This window comes from Drosophila subobscura, chromosome A, assembly GCF_008121235.1.
Source record: "Drosophila subobscura isolate 14011-0131.10 chromosome A, UCBerk_Dsub_1.0, whole genome shotgun sequence".
Classification (NCBI taxonomy): domain Eukaryota; kingdom Metazoa; phylum Arthropoda; class Insecta; order Diptera; family Drosophilidae; genus Drosophila; species Drosophila subobscura.
In genome coordinates this window covers 19926122-19946322 of record NC_048530.1, presented here as the reverse complement: position 1 = coordinate 19946322, position 20201 = coordinate 19926122, and the positions used below count along the sequence as shown (strand labels likewise).

Here is a 20201-nt window from a genome sequence, read left to right as displayed (position 1 = left end):
TTCTCCTTGAAGGACAACTGGCAAATGCTCTCCAAATCAACGCTAAAATTAATCATGTTTGTCCGTCAAAATCAACCTCGAAAAACAGTAACAAACGAGGGGAAAAACAAAAGGAAACATTCACAGGGGGAAAACTGCTGAGAGGTGGAGAGAGTGGAGTGGAGGGGGGGTCGAAACGTATCGAGTTTCAGACGCATAAGCCATGAGGCATGCCCACGCCCGGACACACCGTCTCAATGGATTGCTGTCAATGTTGTTATTGCTTTTTTATAAGCCATAAAAAAGCATTAAAATTGCACAATTTTCCACGCTGCCCATTTGGCAGATGGGCCACGGCCAGGCCAGGCCAGGACAGCCTGTCCGTCCAGCTCTCAATTCCCGGCGGGAGGTCGGTCCCAAAACTTTTCTGGGCCATAACTCTCGCAAATAATTGACAGATCGCAATTAGAAATCGATGCAAAAAGCCCAATGGCCAATGGTAAAAAGTATCGAATTTCATTCGCACTCTCGCGAGTGCTCCAGAGACCTCAGGAATGCCCATGAAGGACTCTGAACAGCATTCGGCGGGCAAAGAGTTATTTGGCAGATGGATTTGGGCTGGTGGGGAAACCGTTTGGTCATCTGACCAAGTATATTTCTCTGGGAGTGTCGATAACCCTAAAACTTTAACTCCACGCTGAGTATGAATGGTACGATGTTGATTGAATGTGCCTTAACATGTGAGAAATATAACTTCAAAATGTTAAATATTATTTAAAACTATTACTTAAATAAATATTTGATTATAACCGATAGCAAACAGATGTTAAAGCTTCTTAATCAGAGCTATAGGCAGCAGAGTTATTCTACTTTTATGAGTTAATCAGAATCATAAGTTAGCTTCCGTGAAAAGGTTCAGCATTTCAGTATCTACTTAACCACAGACACTAAAATACATGCCAGAATTAGTACGATTTTAATGCAGATCAATTATTGGATATTGGAAAGTATATTCAGAGTTAATAATAAATAAAATACTATAAAAAGTAATATCGCTTAACACGTTCTGTGTGCTATATGTTCCTCAGAGAACCTCCTTATAAATACAAGTCAGTGCCTTATTCTACATATTCAAATTCCCCCGAAAAACTCTGATGTGTGTCGCATTTCAATCAGTCTCCAAATGAGCCCAATATCCCCATTAACAGGTTGGGGGGGGCTTGAGTTTCTTAGGGTGAGGGCATTCAATGGTCGGCCCGACCATCCCAGCATATCTCCCCCCATACGGCGAAATGAACCCAAATTGGGAAATGGACGATGGGGCAGGGACAGCTATTCAAATAAGTGAATGATGGGAATGGAAGGCCGAGCCGATGGTGGGGATCTAGAGGATTGGTCGCCGTCGGTCCGACATGTGACATCAAAAGGCAAAAAGAAGGAAGGAGAAAAAGAAAATGCTTGTTGCCGCAAAAAGCTTTAACAGTTGCCATAAAATATCCCATCTTCGACGGCCGCTGCCCACACCCCCAAAACACACACACAAGCACAGTGACAGAACAACCCTCTCCTCCCCATAAAGGACATGGACATTTGGATAATGCGAGTGTGTTTGTGTGTGTGTCTGTGTGTGTGTGTGTGTTTGTTTGCTTATCCCTCGTCCGAACCAACCGTCCGAAGTGACCGGCCGAATCGTAAAAATGTAAGACGAAAACGAGCTCAAGAATAAAAACACATTAGATACAAGCAAATATCCTTTCCGCAAAGTCGCATGTCCCTTACCGCTCCCCACACAAACACACACACACACATATGAGCGTGGTGTGTGTGTGTGTATACAAATTTATCTCCATTTGACCCTCTTCAAAGTGCTTTTTATAGTCATTTAGTGTTTTGGCCCTCCCGTCAAGTACTTTTATTATACACGTATAAATCCAATTCGGCATTCGGCGGAGCCGCAAGCCGGCTCCAAGGATCCTTCTCCCATGTGTGAGTGGATCCTTTTGCGAGGCCAGCTGGCTGGGAGTAAAAGGTAAACGTGTACGTACCAAAGCGAGAGTCCAACTAATGAAACGGAACCAAGGCAAACCCTGGGACCCCTCACTCGCTCGCTCTCTGCTCTCTATCTTGTTGTGTCCCTTGACTCCTTGGACCGTGGCACCCAAAAGGACCACAAAACACATGCATACACAATGTAGCACCCACCCAGCGCCCCTCCATACAAACAACAAAAAAAACAACGGCAACAATTTGGTTGTCAAAACTACACCCGAAAAAGGCAAGCCGCACGAATACTCGTACTGGTTCTCATGCGACACTGGAAAAAATACAGCCATGATTATGATGAGTTGATGGATATGCAAAGAAGAAGACATCGTCGGTTCCACATAGAATAAATACTGTAGTTTGAATGCTCAGCAGGCACAATCTTTAGTTTCTTTGAGAATTAAGTCCCACAATTCTGAAGTTTTCTTCTTAGATTTTTGCATTTTTTTCTGGGCTGCAGTTAGTGCATGAGAAATAACTACTCAATTTCAAATAATAGATATTTCATTCCTGTTTAAAATGTGCAGAAATCAGCCACAAGATTTGCTTTATTTTTCTCGGTGCATGCAAAACAGATGCCAAGGCCACCAACCCCACTGCCGGTGCTCCTCTATGAGTGTGCGTGTATGTGTGTGTGTGTGTGTGGCAGAGTCCTTTTTAAAATTTTAAGACATGTAAATATAAAAGGTCCTGCATCGTCCTGTCCTGTCCTGTCCTCTGTCCCCATCCTTTCGGTTCACAGTTTGGCAGTTCCACCCCCCAAAAAGGGAAGGTCCAAGGGCCCATCGTCCGTTCTTTTGCATCTGAATATGTATCACCCTGACTCGATCTAAATACATATACACACATATAGAGTACGTGTGTGGGTGAGTTTATGGCCTTGTATGTTGCCAATGTTATGGGATTGGGGCTGGACTTGGGCTCGGGCTCGGGCTTCGGGACTGGGCATGGGGGTCCAGGGTACAGCACTGGGGACCGGGGGACCGGGGGACTGGGGGACTGGGCTCTGGTGTATATATCTACGTTCATTTATTCGTTTGCTTGTCGGTTGGTTTGTTTGTGTGCGTATCCTGTCCTGTCCTGCCCTGTCCGGCCCCTCATCTCATACAAATTTCCCGTTCCAATATCACCGCCATGGGGAGGCTGGCAGAAAAAAGGGGGAAAAATATCTGCAAATGTTGTTTTCCTTTGGGTTATTATTTTACTTTTTTTTTGTAATTTTTATTTTCGGTTTTTGTATTTTTATTTTGTTTTTTTATGTTTTGCTGTTTTTTGTGCCCCTCCCCTGCCTGCGTTTGCATTTGCTTTTAAAAAATGTTTTCTGCATGTCTGCTTCTATTTCTGGAACTTTCCATATCTTAATTTATGTATCTACAGCTATAAGCTATGTCTCGCTCTATCTCTACATTTGGACATTGGTCCTTCCACAACTAAAGTCCGTCTGCAAATGGAGAAATAATAATTAACAAATTTATTTCTACCAATTGTATTCAAAATGTGTTCAGAATCAAGCACCGGAACTAACAAATATTTACAGCAAATATTCTGCTGAATTTTTAGATATTTACACAATATTTTACTCCATTTATTGGGTTACATATTTTATTGGTCAAGCAAGAGGCACATCAGTTCCGTTTCCTTTTAAGAAAACTCGAGAGAACTGTGAGAACTCATTTCCCAAAAATCAGACCCAATTAGTAGGAGCTCTATTTGTATATTATTTTATTTTTATTCTAGTTATTATATCATTAAGATTCCACATAGTTAGCCTTTAGATTTGCTGATTTCTCGGCAGCAATCCCTAAGCAACGACATGTGTATTATTGGATCATCTTAAAGAAAGCCCCAAGTATTGGCATTGCCTGCCACACACGCCTCACTCCCCCATGCCAACACCTCACACCCAGAGAAAAAGAGAGTGAGAGAGGGAAAAAAAAACAGAAGGGAGAACCCTTTAAAAAACAATACACGAGCTGTAACGGGGCCATTAATTTCCCAATTTACAGTCTATTCGCAAGCCGTTGCCAAAATTGTTTAAGGTTTTAAAACCCACACACAGAGAGGCGAGAGATACTGATAGATGTGGGTGCAGGAATGGGATGGGAGAGCTGGTCCTGAGGATAAGGCAGTGGGCGAGGCCCACTCCCAATTTGGAGGGTGTGAGTGTGAGTGTGGGCCAGTGGCCATATGTCCATTTTGGAGAATAAGAATTTCAAACGAGGTGAGTGTGTGCGGTGTATGTGTGTGTGCGTGGGTTGTCTTCAAGGGCCGCCTGTGAATGGGGTGGTAAATGCTGCCCAAGGGACTTGTAGCTGGGATACCAACAAAGTTTTTCCAAAAAATAAACGAAACGAAAAGAAAAAGATGGTCCAAGGAGCAGAGAACACCACCGCAGAGCAACGCATACAAAAAACATAAAAACACAAAACGAAAATACAAAAACAACAGGCGAGTCCTGTGGCCGTTTCGGCCAGGACAACCCATTCAAATGCGCTGCAGACCAAAAAGGGACGCCAAAGCATACGGCAGAAGGTGCAGAGTGACTGAAGGGCGAACCGGGGACTGGGCTGGGCTGGGCTGAAACGCAAAAAGAAACGCCACCACATGGTTTTATTATATTGTGAATGTGATTACCTTAAGGATATGCAATAAGCACACACACACACACACACATACACAGAGAGAGGGAGAAAGAGAGTAAGCTGAAGATGTAGCTGGGAATGATGTGTGGAGATAACTCCCGAGTTGTCGGATGGAGGAGGAGGAGGAGCAACCCATTTCGAGGCTGGACAGACGACGACCCATCGCCCATCGCCCATGCCGCTCTTTTATTTCCATTGCATGCCCAGCAGTCAGTCGTAAAAGGCAGCCCCAGAACCGGTCCCAGTCCCAGTCCCAGACTCAGTCCCTGCCCCGATGAAGGGGGCTGAAGGATGAAAAGCCACAGCCACAAAGATGCACGAGATACGAGTGCAGAAAAAGCATCTCACAGATACAGATACCGCCGCTGAGCGGTGCGCTGCATGAGCATTTTCAATTAGTGAGCACATCGCAGAGGCCGCCCGAGAGAAGTCTCAAGAATTCACAAGAAGATTATCATGCACAGGGGATTAGGCAGCACATCAAGGATTATGCTTGTACACTCTTGTTCCGGTTTGAACAACGCAAAATACGAATAATAGACAAGGAACAGGCAAGCATTAGACAGCTAAGCGAATAGCTTTTATTTCAAATTAAATTAATATTAAAATTGTTAGTAAATAAATTCATATAAAGCATTAAACCTGGAGTAATGTTTGAATGGATTTTAGCTGCATAAACATCTTTTCAAGACTGATTACTTGCACAAAATTTACCGAATGTTTAAGCAGAAATTCATGGAAGAACTATCCACACATTGAGTAACTGCAACAACGCCTGTAGAATGTTTTATATGTAGAATTTAATTATTATTTATTGAGTCATTAATACATTATAGAAATGCCTCATTTAAGAGACTATCGTTTTGATCTCTGATCAATCTCTGCAGCAATTAATTCGCCACTCAAAGATCACTTTAACATTCGTTTTCCCCATTCAAAACTATACGAAAAGCCCTCGCACGCTGCGAGTCATGTGCCTGCAATGAGTTGCAGTTGAAGGAAAGCAACAAAAAAGAAAAGCAGGAAAAAAGCAAAAAAGAGACTGAAGAAACGAAGATATAAGAGAAATATGCAGATGTCATGTGGACCATGTGCATCACGTAGCATCGGGTGAGGTGGACCACCTTGGTGGGTGCCGTATCCTTTCTGCACGTTCATGCTGAGTGTCTGACTGTCCCTCTCCCTCGCTCTCTCTCTCTCTCTGTATCTGCGAATGTTCGTGTGCCTGTGCGAATCGAATCCTGTGCTGTCCAATGTGACTAAAAGGGTAAAAACCAAAAATCGAGGATAAGAACGGATAATCTTATGTCGCAACTGAAGTTCCACTCACCTCCCATTCACTCACTCACTCACTCACGGGTCCAATGAGCCGTCGAGTCATCCCAAAAACACACACTCACGCGAATCGGTCGGTGGTCGGGTGGTCGGGGTGGAGATATAGAGAAAGAGTTGAAGGCCTATAAATAACTGCAAATAAATCAAAATCTATCAATGCGAACAATTCGATGTTACAATTGACTTCACCGATCAAAGCCGTTCCTCCTCCTCTGCCTCTGCTGTTGCATTTCATTCTCCTCCTCCTGCTCCTGCCTCTGCTCCTGCTCCTTTTTGTAGCAGCTTTCCAATTTTTTCCCTGTCATACCTTTTTGTGTGGAGTGCGCGACCAGAAAGTATCCTTTGTGTCAATATTATTAGCAGCAGCAGAAGCAAGCAATCGAATGGATAATGGCCGAAAGGGTGACACACGGACATGGGATATCATCCACACATCCACATGGCAGGGCATGGGCACAGCCACCACTCCAGAGTTCGCTGTCTGCCCGGGCTCGTCGTGCCTTTTGGGTGAGTGTGCGAAATTTTACAGTAAAAAAAAAAAAAAAAAAACTGTTTCACCAATTTAATCAATATTACACAACCTATTCACACACACACACACACACACACACACAGACAGACAGAGAGACAGAGAGATAGATAGACACCGGGCGTATCTGATATCGATGCGCTCCTAATGGACAGGAGTCGCCTCTGAAGCGGCGCGCTCTAATTTTATTTATGATCTAATGTGTTGCCAATGATGGAAACGCACAACCTGAACAGATAGTGTCAGAGAGGGGATGGTGAGGATAGATATAGATAGTTATAGGTGGATGCAGGGATGCAGGATGCAGTGTGAAAGGGCATGTATCTGCGGATTGATATCCCGTTGTCCGCCTCACACACAACACACAATGCAACACCGAAAAAACAGACACTGAAATTATTGCAAGTTCTCTCATCATATTTATGCGCTCTATTTGCCATTTGGCCTGTGTGTGTCCTTTGTACCTTCTGCTGCCAGTGGGCGATGGGCGATTTTTTAAAACAATTTCTGTCATTTTGTTGATACAATTCACCGCAATACAAACGAAACAGAATCAACAGGGGGCCAGAGTACTAAACATTGGAGTGGGTTACAGGGAGAGCACGGCATTGAGGGAGAGAGAAAACCCTCATTGGAATCCGTTGGAGATCCCACGTCACCCTCGCAGATTAACACACAAAAACTTGGCCATCATTTGAGCTCTTGTTTTCCAGTAAAAATCCTGTGAATCGAACTCATAATCACACTCATATTTTTGAATCAGAATATCAGTACAAAATGTACAACTCTTTTAGCGATAAATTCATTAAAAATAAATACAAAAATGCAATTCAATTTCGATTCTGATTGATGTACATCCCACTCACTCAAGTGCTGAATACAATCAATAGACAGTGGATAATATTCACAGATGAATCAACTCATGTGGCACCCGTTTGGCTGGCCAGACATTCCGCAAAAATCTTTTGAGCGCCCTGCCTGCCACCTTCTACTCGCATATCCTTAATCAGGAAAGCCACATGACAGGGATAGGGCTGGCCCGGAGCCCGGAGCCACGAACCCTGAACTGAAAAGAAGGGCAACCCGAAAGGGGCCCCCAAGGGCCGTTTTGCACTAATTAATAACAGTAAATTCTCTCCACCACCAAGAGACAAGAGACGGAGACAGAGAAGACAGCAAGAACGGCGGAAAGAGCTGTCTCAAACCAATCCTTTGCCCGTGACTTTGCCCCTGTCCCTGCCATGCCGTTTCGTGTCCTTTCAATTTGAGGAAAGTTTCGAGTGGAAATCTGTTGGGTTGCTGTACTGCAGAAGAGCAGGAGGGACATGGGGGAGGTGGAGTTGGGCGGTTGACAGTAAAAAATGTTGCATAGTTTTTCTGCGTCTTAACGAGTGTCAACCACCCAAGTCAGGACTCAGGGACTCAAGACTCAGGACTCACGTGGCCAGCTGCCACACACACATACACCTAGGATGTCCTGCTGCGAGGATGTCCTGTCTGCGCATGTGTGTGTGAGTGTCCACTGGTCGTATCCACAGATAGCATCGCAACAAGATTCTCCCTTTTAGCTAAATTGGCAAAATTTCTATTCTATTCCAGTCCATTCAACGATGACCCAACCACCCCCAATCCACCCACCCATGACACACACACACACACAGACAGACACACTTATTCACAACTATTCTTGTTGGGATATTCAAATGCGAAACGTTGCTAATTCATATTCAAATGAATGCAAAATAAACCCCAATCACAATTATTATGAGACATGTTAAATGGACCAAAAGTCCTGACTACAACAATTCACACACACAGTTAGAGGCGCATTCCAGACACACACACACACACACAGACAGGCAGAGACACAGATGGACTCACATGAGAGTGAATGCAGGATGCGCATGTCCTGTAGTCAGCATTTTGTCGGACCAACGAGTGGACATGTGTGAAGGCGGGTTGGCGGCAGCGCCACAAGATATCTCCGTGGAGGTAGTCCCTGTGCCACGTCGCCAGGTCAACAAAAGAGAGAAACTCGGGAATTGTTCGTACTTCAACTGTGAATAAGGATGGGTGCGGGTAGGGGGATATTCTGCCCATTTGCATTCTGAACTCCACGGGGGGAGCTCTGCCAGCCAGAGAGTATCGTTTCGTTTTGGCATCTGAGATTCCAATGCAGTCATATATGTATGCAGATACCCTGAATAATTCATGGCTCCATTTGCACATCCTTTATGCTGGCCAATCAAGGTAATGAGTGCAGTTTTAAATACCTCAAAATACTCACATGAAATGGGCTAATGGAGCAGCAACTTAGAAATTCTTTGCATATTCGTTGAACGCTTCGAAGAAATACATTTTCCAATCTGCAATCTGTCTCTGAATTGTTGTTACAAATATCTACTAATCTACCTGTTTCTATGATGATTTAAATGATTTCAAATGACATTCAGTTATGCAGTGAATCTACGCAGATTTGTCATCACATTCTCCAATAGGTTTTATGCTACAGAATACTGATACTGATTGACTGATCTCTGACAGATCTTGGCATATATCTGAATGCTTTTCATTGAGTTCTTTCAACTGATTCAACACCCAATAAATAGACTCACTTATAACACTCAATTTGCGGCAATTTGCATATTAACAGCTCGTATTTTTGCAACTGCTTTGTGGAACTATTCACACATCTAATGAATGAATGCATTCACTTATCGAGAGCATCGCACACACTCGATTAGGTCGGTTGAAAAAGAAGGCAGGCCATTGAAAGAGCTCTCTGGACACTCGCCATGGAAGCTCTTTGCCACATGTGGCATGCTGCGTAGGTGGAGGCTGAGGCAAACAAATAAACATGCTGTCAACTGCCGTCTGACATCGCACGTCGCACCGAACACCCCCTGCCACCCATCCACCCATCCAGCCAGGCGACCGCCGGCTCATACCAGATATCGCAGGCCGCAGCCACATTTGCATACGTGCGGCCAATGTCCCAGGGCACACACACACGCACTCACACACAGTTAGAGATAGAGTGCAGAGAGGGAGAGTCAAACACACACACGTTCCCGTAAGCGGCTTGCGTTACATGGGGAAAAGCCGTAGAAAGTTTTTGGGAAAGAACTTTCATTAAACAATGCGACGACCAACTCGGCACATTTGTGCCCATTGCCCCAGCTCCGTCTCTGGTTGCCAGTGCTGCTACTCCTGCTGCTGAATCCCGGACAGGCCATCCTGGGCCAGGCCCATTCATCTCATCCGTACGTCCTCCAGCCCATCCGTCCGTCCGGCTTTCTCTCTCTCTCTCTCTCTCTCTCTCTGGCTGAGTGCGTGATTGTTGATTGTGCGTGTGTGTGCATGTGTGTGTGTGGGTTTGTCTGTTGCCCTCTCCTTTTGGGGGTCCGGGCCAGCAATGTGGGAGTCCTGCGGCGGGGACTCTGTGCGCTGCCAGCGCCATTCAGTCTACGTCGAGCGCAAAAAAAAAAGAGAATGATTTTAATATTAGCTAATGGATATCGCGCCAGGACAGAAAAATAGCAACAACAAAGCAAGCAACAACACACATGCTCCTGGGCGTTCGTCCCCACTTCCACAACAGGCACTCATGCCTCATGCCTCATGCCACATGCCTCTTGCCACATGCCACATCCCGCATGATGGTATGATATTTCAAATGGTTAATAATAGCACTCGAAAAATAGGCAAATGACACAGCCATTATTTCGGTGTGCGCTCTTTATTTATTCTTTATTTCTCCTATAGCCTTCATCGACTCATATTCATATTCGCTTTCATATTCATATTCAAATCGCTGACAGCAGCGCGGGGCCTTTTTGTGGCCCAATTACTTGGGAAATTGTCTGCGAAATGCGAGCGTTTAGGTTCCCCCGCAGAGGGAAAGTGGCAGATTAATTTCCTCTGTGCCACGAATGGAACAGTTGCCAGCAGTTGCGCCAAAAGCCATCTATTCGATCTTGGATATACTTCCATAGCTATCTGTAAAGGTGCGACAATTAATAATTAAATATTATTAAATAAATCAATTATTCCCCTTACTGTTAGGATATGTCCTCGAGGATCTTTGGATAACTGTTACCATAAGCTAAATGTACAATTCCTTCAACAATCTTAAGGCAGTCTTTGCGATTTTTCAAACCAACTTTTTAAGGCACTAAAATGGGTCTCTAATTTATTATGGGGAATGCCCTCGTGCAACCTTTTCTCAGCTTATCTGTGGAACCTACTAATACTACAATCATCTACTAAATGTGTCCATTAAATCATATGTTTGCACTTCGTCTATTCCCTTTCTCTATGGCCACATATTTATTCAAATAGTTGACCCCCGAACAGACGCAAACAAAGAAAAGCAAAAAGAAATATGCGAAATTCAATCGAGCGTATAAATTATGGCTAGTTAACCTTTGTGTGACACCCAAGCAGACCCCAAGGAACACCAAGCAACGTGAAGGAAGAACCCAGAGAAATGGGAACGGAACCCACACGAAGCCCAACGAAGTCAGCAAGCAAACACTCACTCAATCATGGTCAAATCTTGACAAAAGTATTTACTCGCATGCCCCGAATTATGTTTATCCTGCATGCATATTTTATATATCTAATGGCCACCTTGGATGGGGAGCAGGGAGCAGGGTGTGGGCGTGGATATCAGGTAAGAGTAATGCAAACAAACAGATGCCAGACACAGCCACAGGACCCACACGGGGCACAGGACACGAGATCCGGGACAACTTATTTCGAATGCTAAATCGTTCGAATCCTTTTTCCGGCACACTTGAGCGAACAACAGAAGAGGAGCGACAGAGAGGGAGAGAGCTCACGCTCAATAGCACAAGGACAAATGCAACTGGCCCTTGGCTGCCCTGCGGCCTACCCACACCCACACCCACACACACACCCACACACACATCGCATCCATTCTTCACCCATTCATCGAGCCATTCAGCCCGGCGCAAGTTCGACAGCTATCGGCATTCCTACCCCGATGCCCCAATCCTCTGGCACATGTCCCATCCATCATCACACAATCACAAAATGAGTATCATGAGCACAGAGTCCGAGAGCGACGAGAACCAGAAGCCCAAACCCAAGCCCAAGCCCAAGCCCCACACGTAGCATTCTAAGGGCATAAAGCGTACTTATCGGCTTTTCCCCAAGCTGGGTCTCAGTCTCAGTCCAAGGAGACAGAGACAGACTCACACACACTGAGAGTGGAGAACCCGAGACCCGACTAAACAGCATCTGAAGAGACCTGAACACTGAACACTGAACACTGGCGTTGAACTGCTTAAAATACCCAAAACCAAAATCTCGAATGTCCATTAGCATACGACGAATCCACCTAGCCTTTCGCCCCGTCCCACTCCGTGGCAGAAGTTTCTTTCATTCGAGGCACTCGACAACTTGCCACCCACCGAGGTCTTCGGGTTACCAGCCAACTCTTTGCCTCAATTTCGACCAGCACCACAGACAGAGATGGAAACAGAAACGCAGAAGGAGAAGTGGAAGTGGAAGTGGAAAGTAGAAGGAGAGAAAGATACTGGGGACAGCACACACACACACACGTTTGGTCAGAGGGAAAATCCACACCATCTGCTACACCTTACACCTAACCCAACAATCCAATTCCAAGAGAACAATATGCTTCAGTGGCAAAAAGTTGAAGGCGCCGAGCCCGGTCGGTCTACGTCCAGCAGTGTTCCGGGATGGATGGATATTTTCTGGGTAGGTGGATTGGGGTTGGGGGTTAGCTAGTAGCGTTAGAGCGGCGGTTAGAGCCATATTGCAATGTATGGCCAGGGCGCATGGAGCACGCAGGCCGTGAATGTGGGACGTGATGCTCGCTCGAGCCGTGCCGCGCCGTGCCGTGCCTCAACCCTCGCCTCACCTTCGGCCCGGTCGTAATTTCAAATTTAAATTTAACCTTTTGTCTTAATACGGCCAAGGCGAACAAGGAGCACGAGCTTCTCTTTGGGAGTGGGCATCATAAAAACATCGTCAAGTCAAAAGGATAAGGCTCTGTCTCACTCTCAGTCTCAGTCTCAGTCTCTCTCGCTGGCGACTGGGCAATAGAGTTGTACGTAGCATGTGAGGATTGGGCCATTGTGCTCGGGCTTAGACCCATATTATTGAAGGACGCAACTAATTTACGGATTTGCCAGCCAAGGAGTTGCCGTGTGAATGGATTCATATGGTTCAAGAGCCACCACTGGCAGTGCTGCTGGTCAGCACTGAGAAGATTAATCCATTTCCAGGTTTTAGCTGGACGAGTTGTTCAATCAGTTGTTCGGTTACCAGCAGGTGGGGGAGTACTAAAACGGAGTACTGTCCAGAGTAGGTGGCTGTTATCCACGGGCGGGACAGTGAAGGGAAATGGCCAAAAATCCAAAATGGCCACTTGAGGGTGTGAGACATTGAATAATACAAAACAAGCGAAAGAGAAAGAGAAAGAGCGAACGGGAATGCTGGAGCGAGAGAGTCCTTTTAGTGGACTGGACAACTTGTACACACAAAACAGATGGGTGAAAGAAGGAGGAGGAGGAAGAGGAGGAGTAGTGGAGGGTGGCAAAAGGGGAAACACAGGCAGCAGGCAGCAGGAAGCAGGAACAGAACGATGCAAAACACAGCGACATCGGAGTTATCAACATAAAAGTCAATCTGTTGAAGGGGGTTGAATGCGAACACACACAGTCCGTGGCTGTGGCAGGGGGTTGACCAGCCCAAAGCAGGGGTGTGAGTGGGTGGATGGGAAGCCAGCCCCCCCTGCACCCCGTATTGACCCCTTTGTTGGCGCCCAAAACCAAAACCGAAACTAGAAGTGAGAACTGGACTCCGGACGTGGGCCTCTCCCTCCTCTCTCTCTCTCTCTCTCTCTCTCTCTCTCTCTCTCTGTCTTCTGCACAGCTCTGGACAAGGACCAGAGGCAGAACCAGGAGCAAGACCAGAACATTGTATTGCCTTTGCCTTTGCCTTTGCCTTGTCGTTAGTGTTAGTGGCCCGGTGATGGACGGCCAGTGGGTCTGAAGTGGCTGCCAGTTTGGTGTGTAGTGGGGGGGTACGGCACAGCGCCCGGGAAGTAGATTGAAATTGTACATATTTCACCTTGTCTCGCCTCTCGCTTGCTCTCCCTCCCCCTCCCCAGCCACCGTTGGCTGGACTGCCCGCCCGGCCATACTTTTGGATAACGATTGAATCGAATCGCACCGAGAGTCCACCCCTAATGGCGAGCAGAGAGACCAAAAGCTTCGGCTATGGCTATGGCTATGACTCTAGAGCGGACCAAAAGCGGCCATTACCATTCAACCCTATGACTGGGAAACTGGAACGGGGATGTGAATGGGGACGGAAACTGTGCCTGGACCATGGCCTTGGCTTGGCTTGACTTGGCTTGGCGTTCCACAATTACATTTATGTGCGAGCAGAAATGCCTCTCTCTCTCTCGCCACTCGCCTCTCGCGTGATATCAAACAGAACTAAATTGCTGCAGAAAAAAACCATAAAAAGGAAAGACTACAGAAAATTCCAAGACTTCTCAGAGTTAACCAGACGGTGGGGGCACCATCCGTTGGCTAATTTCTATCTCTGAGTGTATACACAAATTGCCCCACGGCTCTGAACCACTGAGCAAATGTCACCACTCAACCAACTTGAGGGCTGAAAGCGGCTCGGCGGTGTTACCCCTCCCGTTTCGAGGTTGTCTTCACGTTGTGCAAAAGTTCCTTCAGTTTTCAGGGTCATAATGAACGCATCTACCTTTTCCCACTCTGATTAGTTTATCAATCTGTGGCGGGCGATCTGTAGCCGCTGGCTGTGTGTCTCACCACTCAAAGCTTACGCCAAAAGTGAGGTTCGGGGTCACCATTCTGCTACCTCTTGATGAGTTTATCAATCTTAAGCTTTATGAGATGTCATCTTGCCGCTAAAAGGTATACACAGAACTGCAGCATTACCTCAAAGCAGCCACAGAGTGACTCCTGCACCTTAAAAGGGAAACATAAAACGGCAGAACGGGGTTACCAGTGCAAAATTTTGCTGTAGTTTTGTCTTGGATGCTAAACAGGGTTAATGGGTAATCGCCCCATGAGTCCCTCTCCTGGCTATCTCCCATCAGGGCACTTGGCTGAAGTGATCTCGAGCTTCCAGCGAAAAGATCAAGCGCTGGAGAACAATGCGAATGGCCTAATTGATGGCACTTCGTCGCGGCCACTTGACTTGATCAGTGCGTCCGATCAGTTCGGAAAAACCCCTACGACTGCGACTGGTAAAAGCACAATGCTCGGATGCCTATGTCCGATAAGATCTTTGACGCGCACCAAGGGCAATCGACGTGATAATCGACGTCCGATCTTGGCCGATCTGTCGATCGTTTTTGTTGTGTAATGGGGAACGTGACGCGCTAGATTTGCGTAATTTGTAAGCACTTTTTCTACCCCGCTAACCCGCTCCGCAGACCCATCCATACCCGCGTCCTACCCTCCACATGGCGCATTAGCTAGGCAAAGGAGCAAAGCGCGCGCTTTTGTGCGGATTCATTGCATACATAACTCACACAGGAGACACACAGGACACAGTAGACAGCAGACAGTACACAGGAGAGACGGCTACACAGGCTACCTGGTTATGGGAATGGGAATTCAGTTATTCTTTTATTGGGACATACAAGATCGAAGCGGCATGGGCCTGGGGATGCATGCGTAACCCTTTCGTAAATCGAGTTAATCCCACAGATAGAGCCAGCGAGGAGCCGACAAAACCATCCCGCATTCAGGTACGCTGTACATACATAACGACTATAATTGCCTCAATGGAAATTATTATCATTTTTCATTCGAGAGTGAGCCTCGGGTCTGAGGCTTGAAGCCTGACATCTGCCAAGGGGTTGAGTGTCGCCTCGATGGGTCACCAGCCCCGGGAAAGGGTTCACGAAGACGCTGGCCGAAGATCGTTTTGCTTTCACGTTTCCTTTCGGTTTGCCTGAAGTGCCGTCGCAACAATGACCCGAAAATGTCAACGAGGGAGAGCAGAGCAAAGGAAATGCAAGCAGAGATTTGGTTCTTGGTTCTTGGTTCTGGGTTCCACTTGAGGGTTGGATCGCGAATTGCGTAGAGGGTCGGCTGGCGGTAGGGTTAGGGCATATCAAGGTGAGCATGTCACACTGCGAACTAACTGACTTATTCATCTTTATTAATTGAGAGTGCAGAGTGCAGGAAGCTTTTGTGTGGCAAGCAGCGCACCGGACAGCAGCGTGCAGCGAGCAGCCTTTGGCATTGTTTTACCCCCCAACCCCAAAAGAGAGCGCTGAGAGTTGCATGACAAAGCACAATGTGCCAATAATGGGAAGTACGACCTGTCACATGTCACCAAAACAAAAGGCGGGACACACGGAAGTACTCTCCAGAACAATCGTAGCTGAGCAGTACAAATAATAAAGGGAATTCCCTCGTGCTAGTAGTAGTCCCTGTCGTATACGTACATATTTAGTCCCTCCCGTCAGTTTGAATTGAAATCAGCAGCTTAAAAGCATCCAAAATTCACAGTACTAAACCAAATTCCATAGTCCACACAAATTTCCAAAGATTTCTCGTTTGTTTTTTTTCTTTCTGCCGCAAAAATATGCCGAATGGAACGAAGCTGCGCTTTGCCTTGATCACCGAGGAGGCGCTCGAGAAGTTGCGCCCCAATCCGGAGCCGAGCATTCCCATACGCAGCGCCGTCAAGGAGGTACTCAGCGAGGTGATGGCCGAGCTAAATCTTAATCAGATGATCGAGGATAAGCTCGTGGAGCTGCTGGAGCGTCGGGGCATTGTCTCCAGCCAGAGTCCCAGCGAAAGCCGCAGCCTGGGCGGCCTTGCCATCGCCAAGAAGACGTCCATTCAGGGCATGCCCATGGGGGGATCCCTCTCATCGGTGTCGACGAGGACCAGCGAAGTTCGCAGGCAGCGGAGGAGCCGGGAGCGCCGTCAGCTCTCGCCGACTGGGAAGAAGTTGAGGACCAAGTCTCAGACGATATTCCTACAGCCCACACATCGGGAAGTAACCTTCTCACTGCAGGACACCACTTCCATGCAGCGTGGTGCAGCCGCTGCCACACATTCTGACGCAACTCGTGATGCACATCGGGACTCTCTTGCCGTTGCCACAAAACGAGCAGCAGACGCCATGTATCGGGACATGGACTCCAACCAAAGACGAGCCGAATCGAAGTCCCATTCCTATCGCAAATTCCTATCCTTCGATCAACAGCAGCAGCAGCACGAGCACGTGCGCCGCAAGTCGCAGCGCAGAAAGTTGCACCAGAGCTGAGTAAAAATTCCAAATTATTCCTAACAAAAAGGGTGTGGACTATACACATATTTAACATAAGATTGTTCTACATATTTTGTTGTACAAATTGAAAAATAATTAAGTACAAAATTTCAGCTCAGTAAATTGCAAATTTAATTGCATTTGAAAACGATTTATGAAAATATTAATTTTACTTTTAAGCGTTAAAATACAGAAATAAGTGATAAGTGATAGACCTCTGTCTGTATTACGCATATCTGACATACATTTCTAGTTGCTTTAAGGATCAAGATTCGAGTCCTCGCATAATTATTGTATGGATAAGAAACATCCACCAGTTGGCCCAAAAATTATTCAATTATATTTTGATTCTACTTGATTTTTATCTTATTTGATTTGTATTTGATTTATTTTGAAATTTCTGCTGGTTCATTTGCATGGCTCTTGGCAAAACTCATTTGAATCCATAAGGACAGGAAGGACATTACTTTCGATTGGGCCCACGATTGTTATGGCAACTTAGTGATGCTTTCCAACAGCAGGACAAGGACACCACCAATGGGTTAACTGAATTGCTTCTGTTTCTTGTTTTTTTATTTTTTTGCCCACACATTTTTCCATATCTATTGCACAAAAACATTTCCTTCTGCCCGACAGAGAAATATGCAAAGTGAAAAATTGAATCGCCTGGCAATTGTACAAATCAGCCCTTTTCCCTGTGCGGTGGTCGAGCTTCAAGGGCTTCAGCGGTGGGGGATGGTGGTCCGGGGCTAGTCTTCGCCGCTTATCATCAAGCAGCAGACAAGGGCAGAGCATCAATCAAGCGTTTCCAATGAATGGCTATCGACGGAATTAGAAGACCAGCGACGATTCTAACCCCCTCACTGTAGCCCTGCCTTTTGCGTCTTGGCAAATTCTAGAACACCACCCAAAAAAAAACACGCAGGAAGAGGAGGACACAGTTTCAGCCAGGGACCGGGCTATATTTTTGCGGCTTAATATGTGTTCGCAGAAAAAAAAATGGCAAAAAATTGAAATAAATGTTTAAAAATGTTTTGCAGGAGTTGAGGCAGCAAGACCAAGCGGCAGGAGCTGCTGGCATGAGTCGGAGTTCGAGTCGTAGTCGGAGTCAGTTGGGGTACTGGGAGGTGGGGGGGCTTATCGCTTGGATGTAGCCAGTGACAGGACATAACATAACCCTCGGTATCTCAGGCGCGCCATGCCATGCGTGGGCGAACGTCACCTCCACCCCTTGCCACTGTGCATGTGTGTGTGTGAGTGTGACGAACGGTCACCCCGGACCAGGACATCACAGGACATGAGTGGCAGAGAGAGTGAGCGAGAGAGGGAGTGTGGGAAATCGAGTCAAAGGGGTAAAAGATGCTGACTAAGTACTTTGGAAAATTGCTTCCATGCTGCCCGACTCTCGGCCATTGGCAATCCAGTTCGCCCAGCCACACACCACGCCACACCGGCCACCCTGGCAACCCTGGCCCTTCGGATATCCCCGTTTAGCGGTAATACATTGTCATTTATGCATGCCCCTCCACCGTATTGTAGGTAGGGAGTGGGCTGCAGCTCCTACTCGTGTGGCACTGCTCCTCAATCCATTTGCCAGGCCAGTGGACAAGTGTTGGATGCCATGTTTATGTTTTCCCGTTGTCTATCATTTCATTTTCTTTCCTTCTCCGACCCCACCGGCTCTTCACCCGAGACATTTCCTTTTGAAGCCAAGTTCGCGTTTCAATTTTTTCTCAGCTCCACTTTGTTGTTCCTGGCAGGCAGGCAGGCAGGCAGGGGAGAGAAGCGAGTCGGTAATATAAAATCCACAAACGCCAACAGAACTTCACATATGACAGCGGGGACAATCGTGGCAGGACCTAAAGCAGAGGAGGAGCTAAAGATGGATATATGTACATGTGTGTGTTTATGTATGTGTGTGTGTGTGTGTGTGTATGATGAAGGGATGAGCAGGATGTGGAAGTGGAAGCAACGACTTGGACCACGATGAGCGCGCTGCTCTGGATGTTTGTGATTTTTGAAGCGGAAAATCAAAGTTAAGACGCGTTCACACTAGGCAGCGAGACTGTGCAGAAGGAGCAGTGACCAGGAGCAGTGACCAGGAGTTGTAGCTAGGAGCAGGAGCGAGGAACAGTAGCCAATAGCAAAAGACAGGAGCAGTTACTAGGAGCAGTGATTAACATAACTAGCAGCCATAGTCAAGAACAGTAACCAGTAACAGCATAAGTCGCAGTCACAGTGTAGGAATAAATTACAGCCACAAGAAACCCCAACAATAAATTGTATCATCGAAGTAGTATTGGAAGTAGCAGCAAGAGCTGTATAAGTATCAAATAAGTATCAGTATAAGTATCAGTATAAGTAACAGTATAAGTAGCAGTTCAAGTAACGCTTCCCTGTCCTTACTCTCATTCCTTTCCCCCATTCGCTGGATGTGCCGCTAGTGTAAACAGAGCTTAAGGCGCGACAGGACGTGGCACTGCCCCATTGTATGCGAATATCTGTGTGTGTGTCAGTGTGTGTATGTGTGGGTTTGTTGGAGCGTTCGAGTTTCAGAAAATTGCATTTTTTCATATCATTAGGTTTTATTGGTTTCTTCCTGTTAAATATTCCCAAAAAGTCCGCACGGTCCACAGTCCGCAGTCCGCAGTCCGCGGACCGCTTTTGTCTCGCATGTTGTCAAAACAACAACACGAGCACGCTCCAAAAAACAACCTGAACACACGCCCATAGATACGAATGTATATATGTATCTGTATATACATATGTGTGTATATAGAACACGCATCATATAATTTGGTAACGGATCTGAAACTGCGCCAACAGCCCCGCAATGTCCTGTGACAAGCGCCTTGGCTCCACTCCACACTCCACATGAGGCAAAGACAACTGCAAGCTGGCGACTTCCCGTTTGCCTTTGTAGTTGTCCCACCTGGCTGCGTAGAACAATACGCAATCGATTTGCCAGACCCGCCCCAATTAGTGGCCACCATTGGAGCGCACCGAAAAGGCTTCGATTCAGGACACACAGGCAGAGAGTAGAAGGAGCTGGAGATGGAGAGGATGGACTCTTCACAGCCATCCATTGACCAACTGCGCACACAATATTTGTCCAGGCAAGACACACACATTATCGACTGCAGAACTGTCGATTCGCATCCACCACAGGTCGATGCCTATGTAAATAAATGTGAATGGATCGATGGGATATATGGTTTATGGCCCCTGCCACACACAGGACACACCCGTATCTCGTGCCCCGTGTCCTGTATCCCACATCATCGGCCTGTCCTGGCCACCACAACAATGCAAATACAACAGCCTCAAATGGAGTCAACTTTACC

At 46.6% G+C, this 20201-nt stretch overlaps 1 protein-coding gene across 1 annotated transcript; it reads left to right on the top strand.

Annotated features, from left to right (window-relative positions):
• The first annotated feature begins 15866 nt into the window (after nt 1-15866).
• LOC117892230 lies at nt 15867-16908 on the top strand. Its single transcript, XM_034798336.1, has 2 exons — nt 15867-16492; nt 16529-16908. The coding sequence occupies exons 1-2, from the start codon at nt 16165-16167 to the stop codon at nt 16852-16854; spliced, it is 654 nt and encodes a 217-aa protein (XP_034654227.1). The 5' UTR covers nt 15867-16164; the 3' UTR covers nt 16855-16908.
• Nucleotides 16909-20201: the final 3293 nt, after the last annotated feature.

Bases quoted from the DNA above. Each gene is read 5' to 3' on its own strand.
- LOC117892230 (XM_034798336.1), top strand. From the start codon at position 16,165: ATGCCGAATGGAACGAAGCTGCGCTTTGCCTTGATCACCGAGGAGGCG. The intron at 16,493-16,528 runs GGAGGAGCCGGG...TCTCGCCGACTG, and splicing joins CAGCGAAGTTCGCAGGCAGC to GGAAGAAGTTGAGGACCAAG.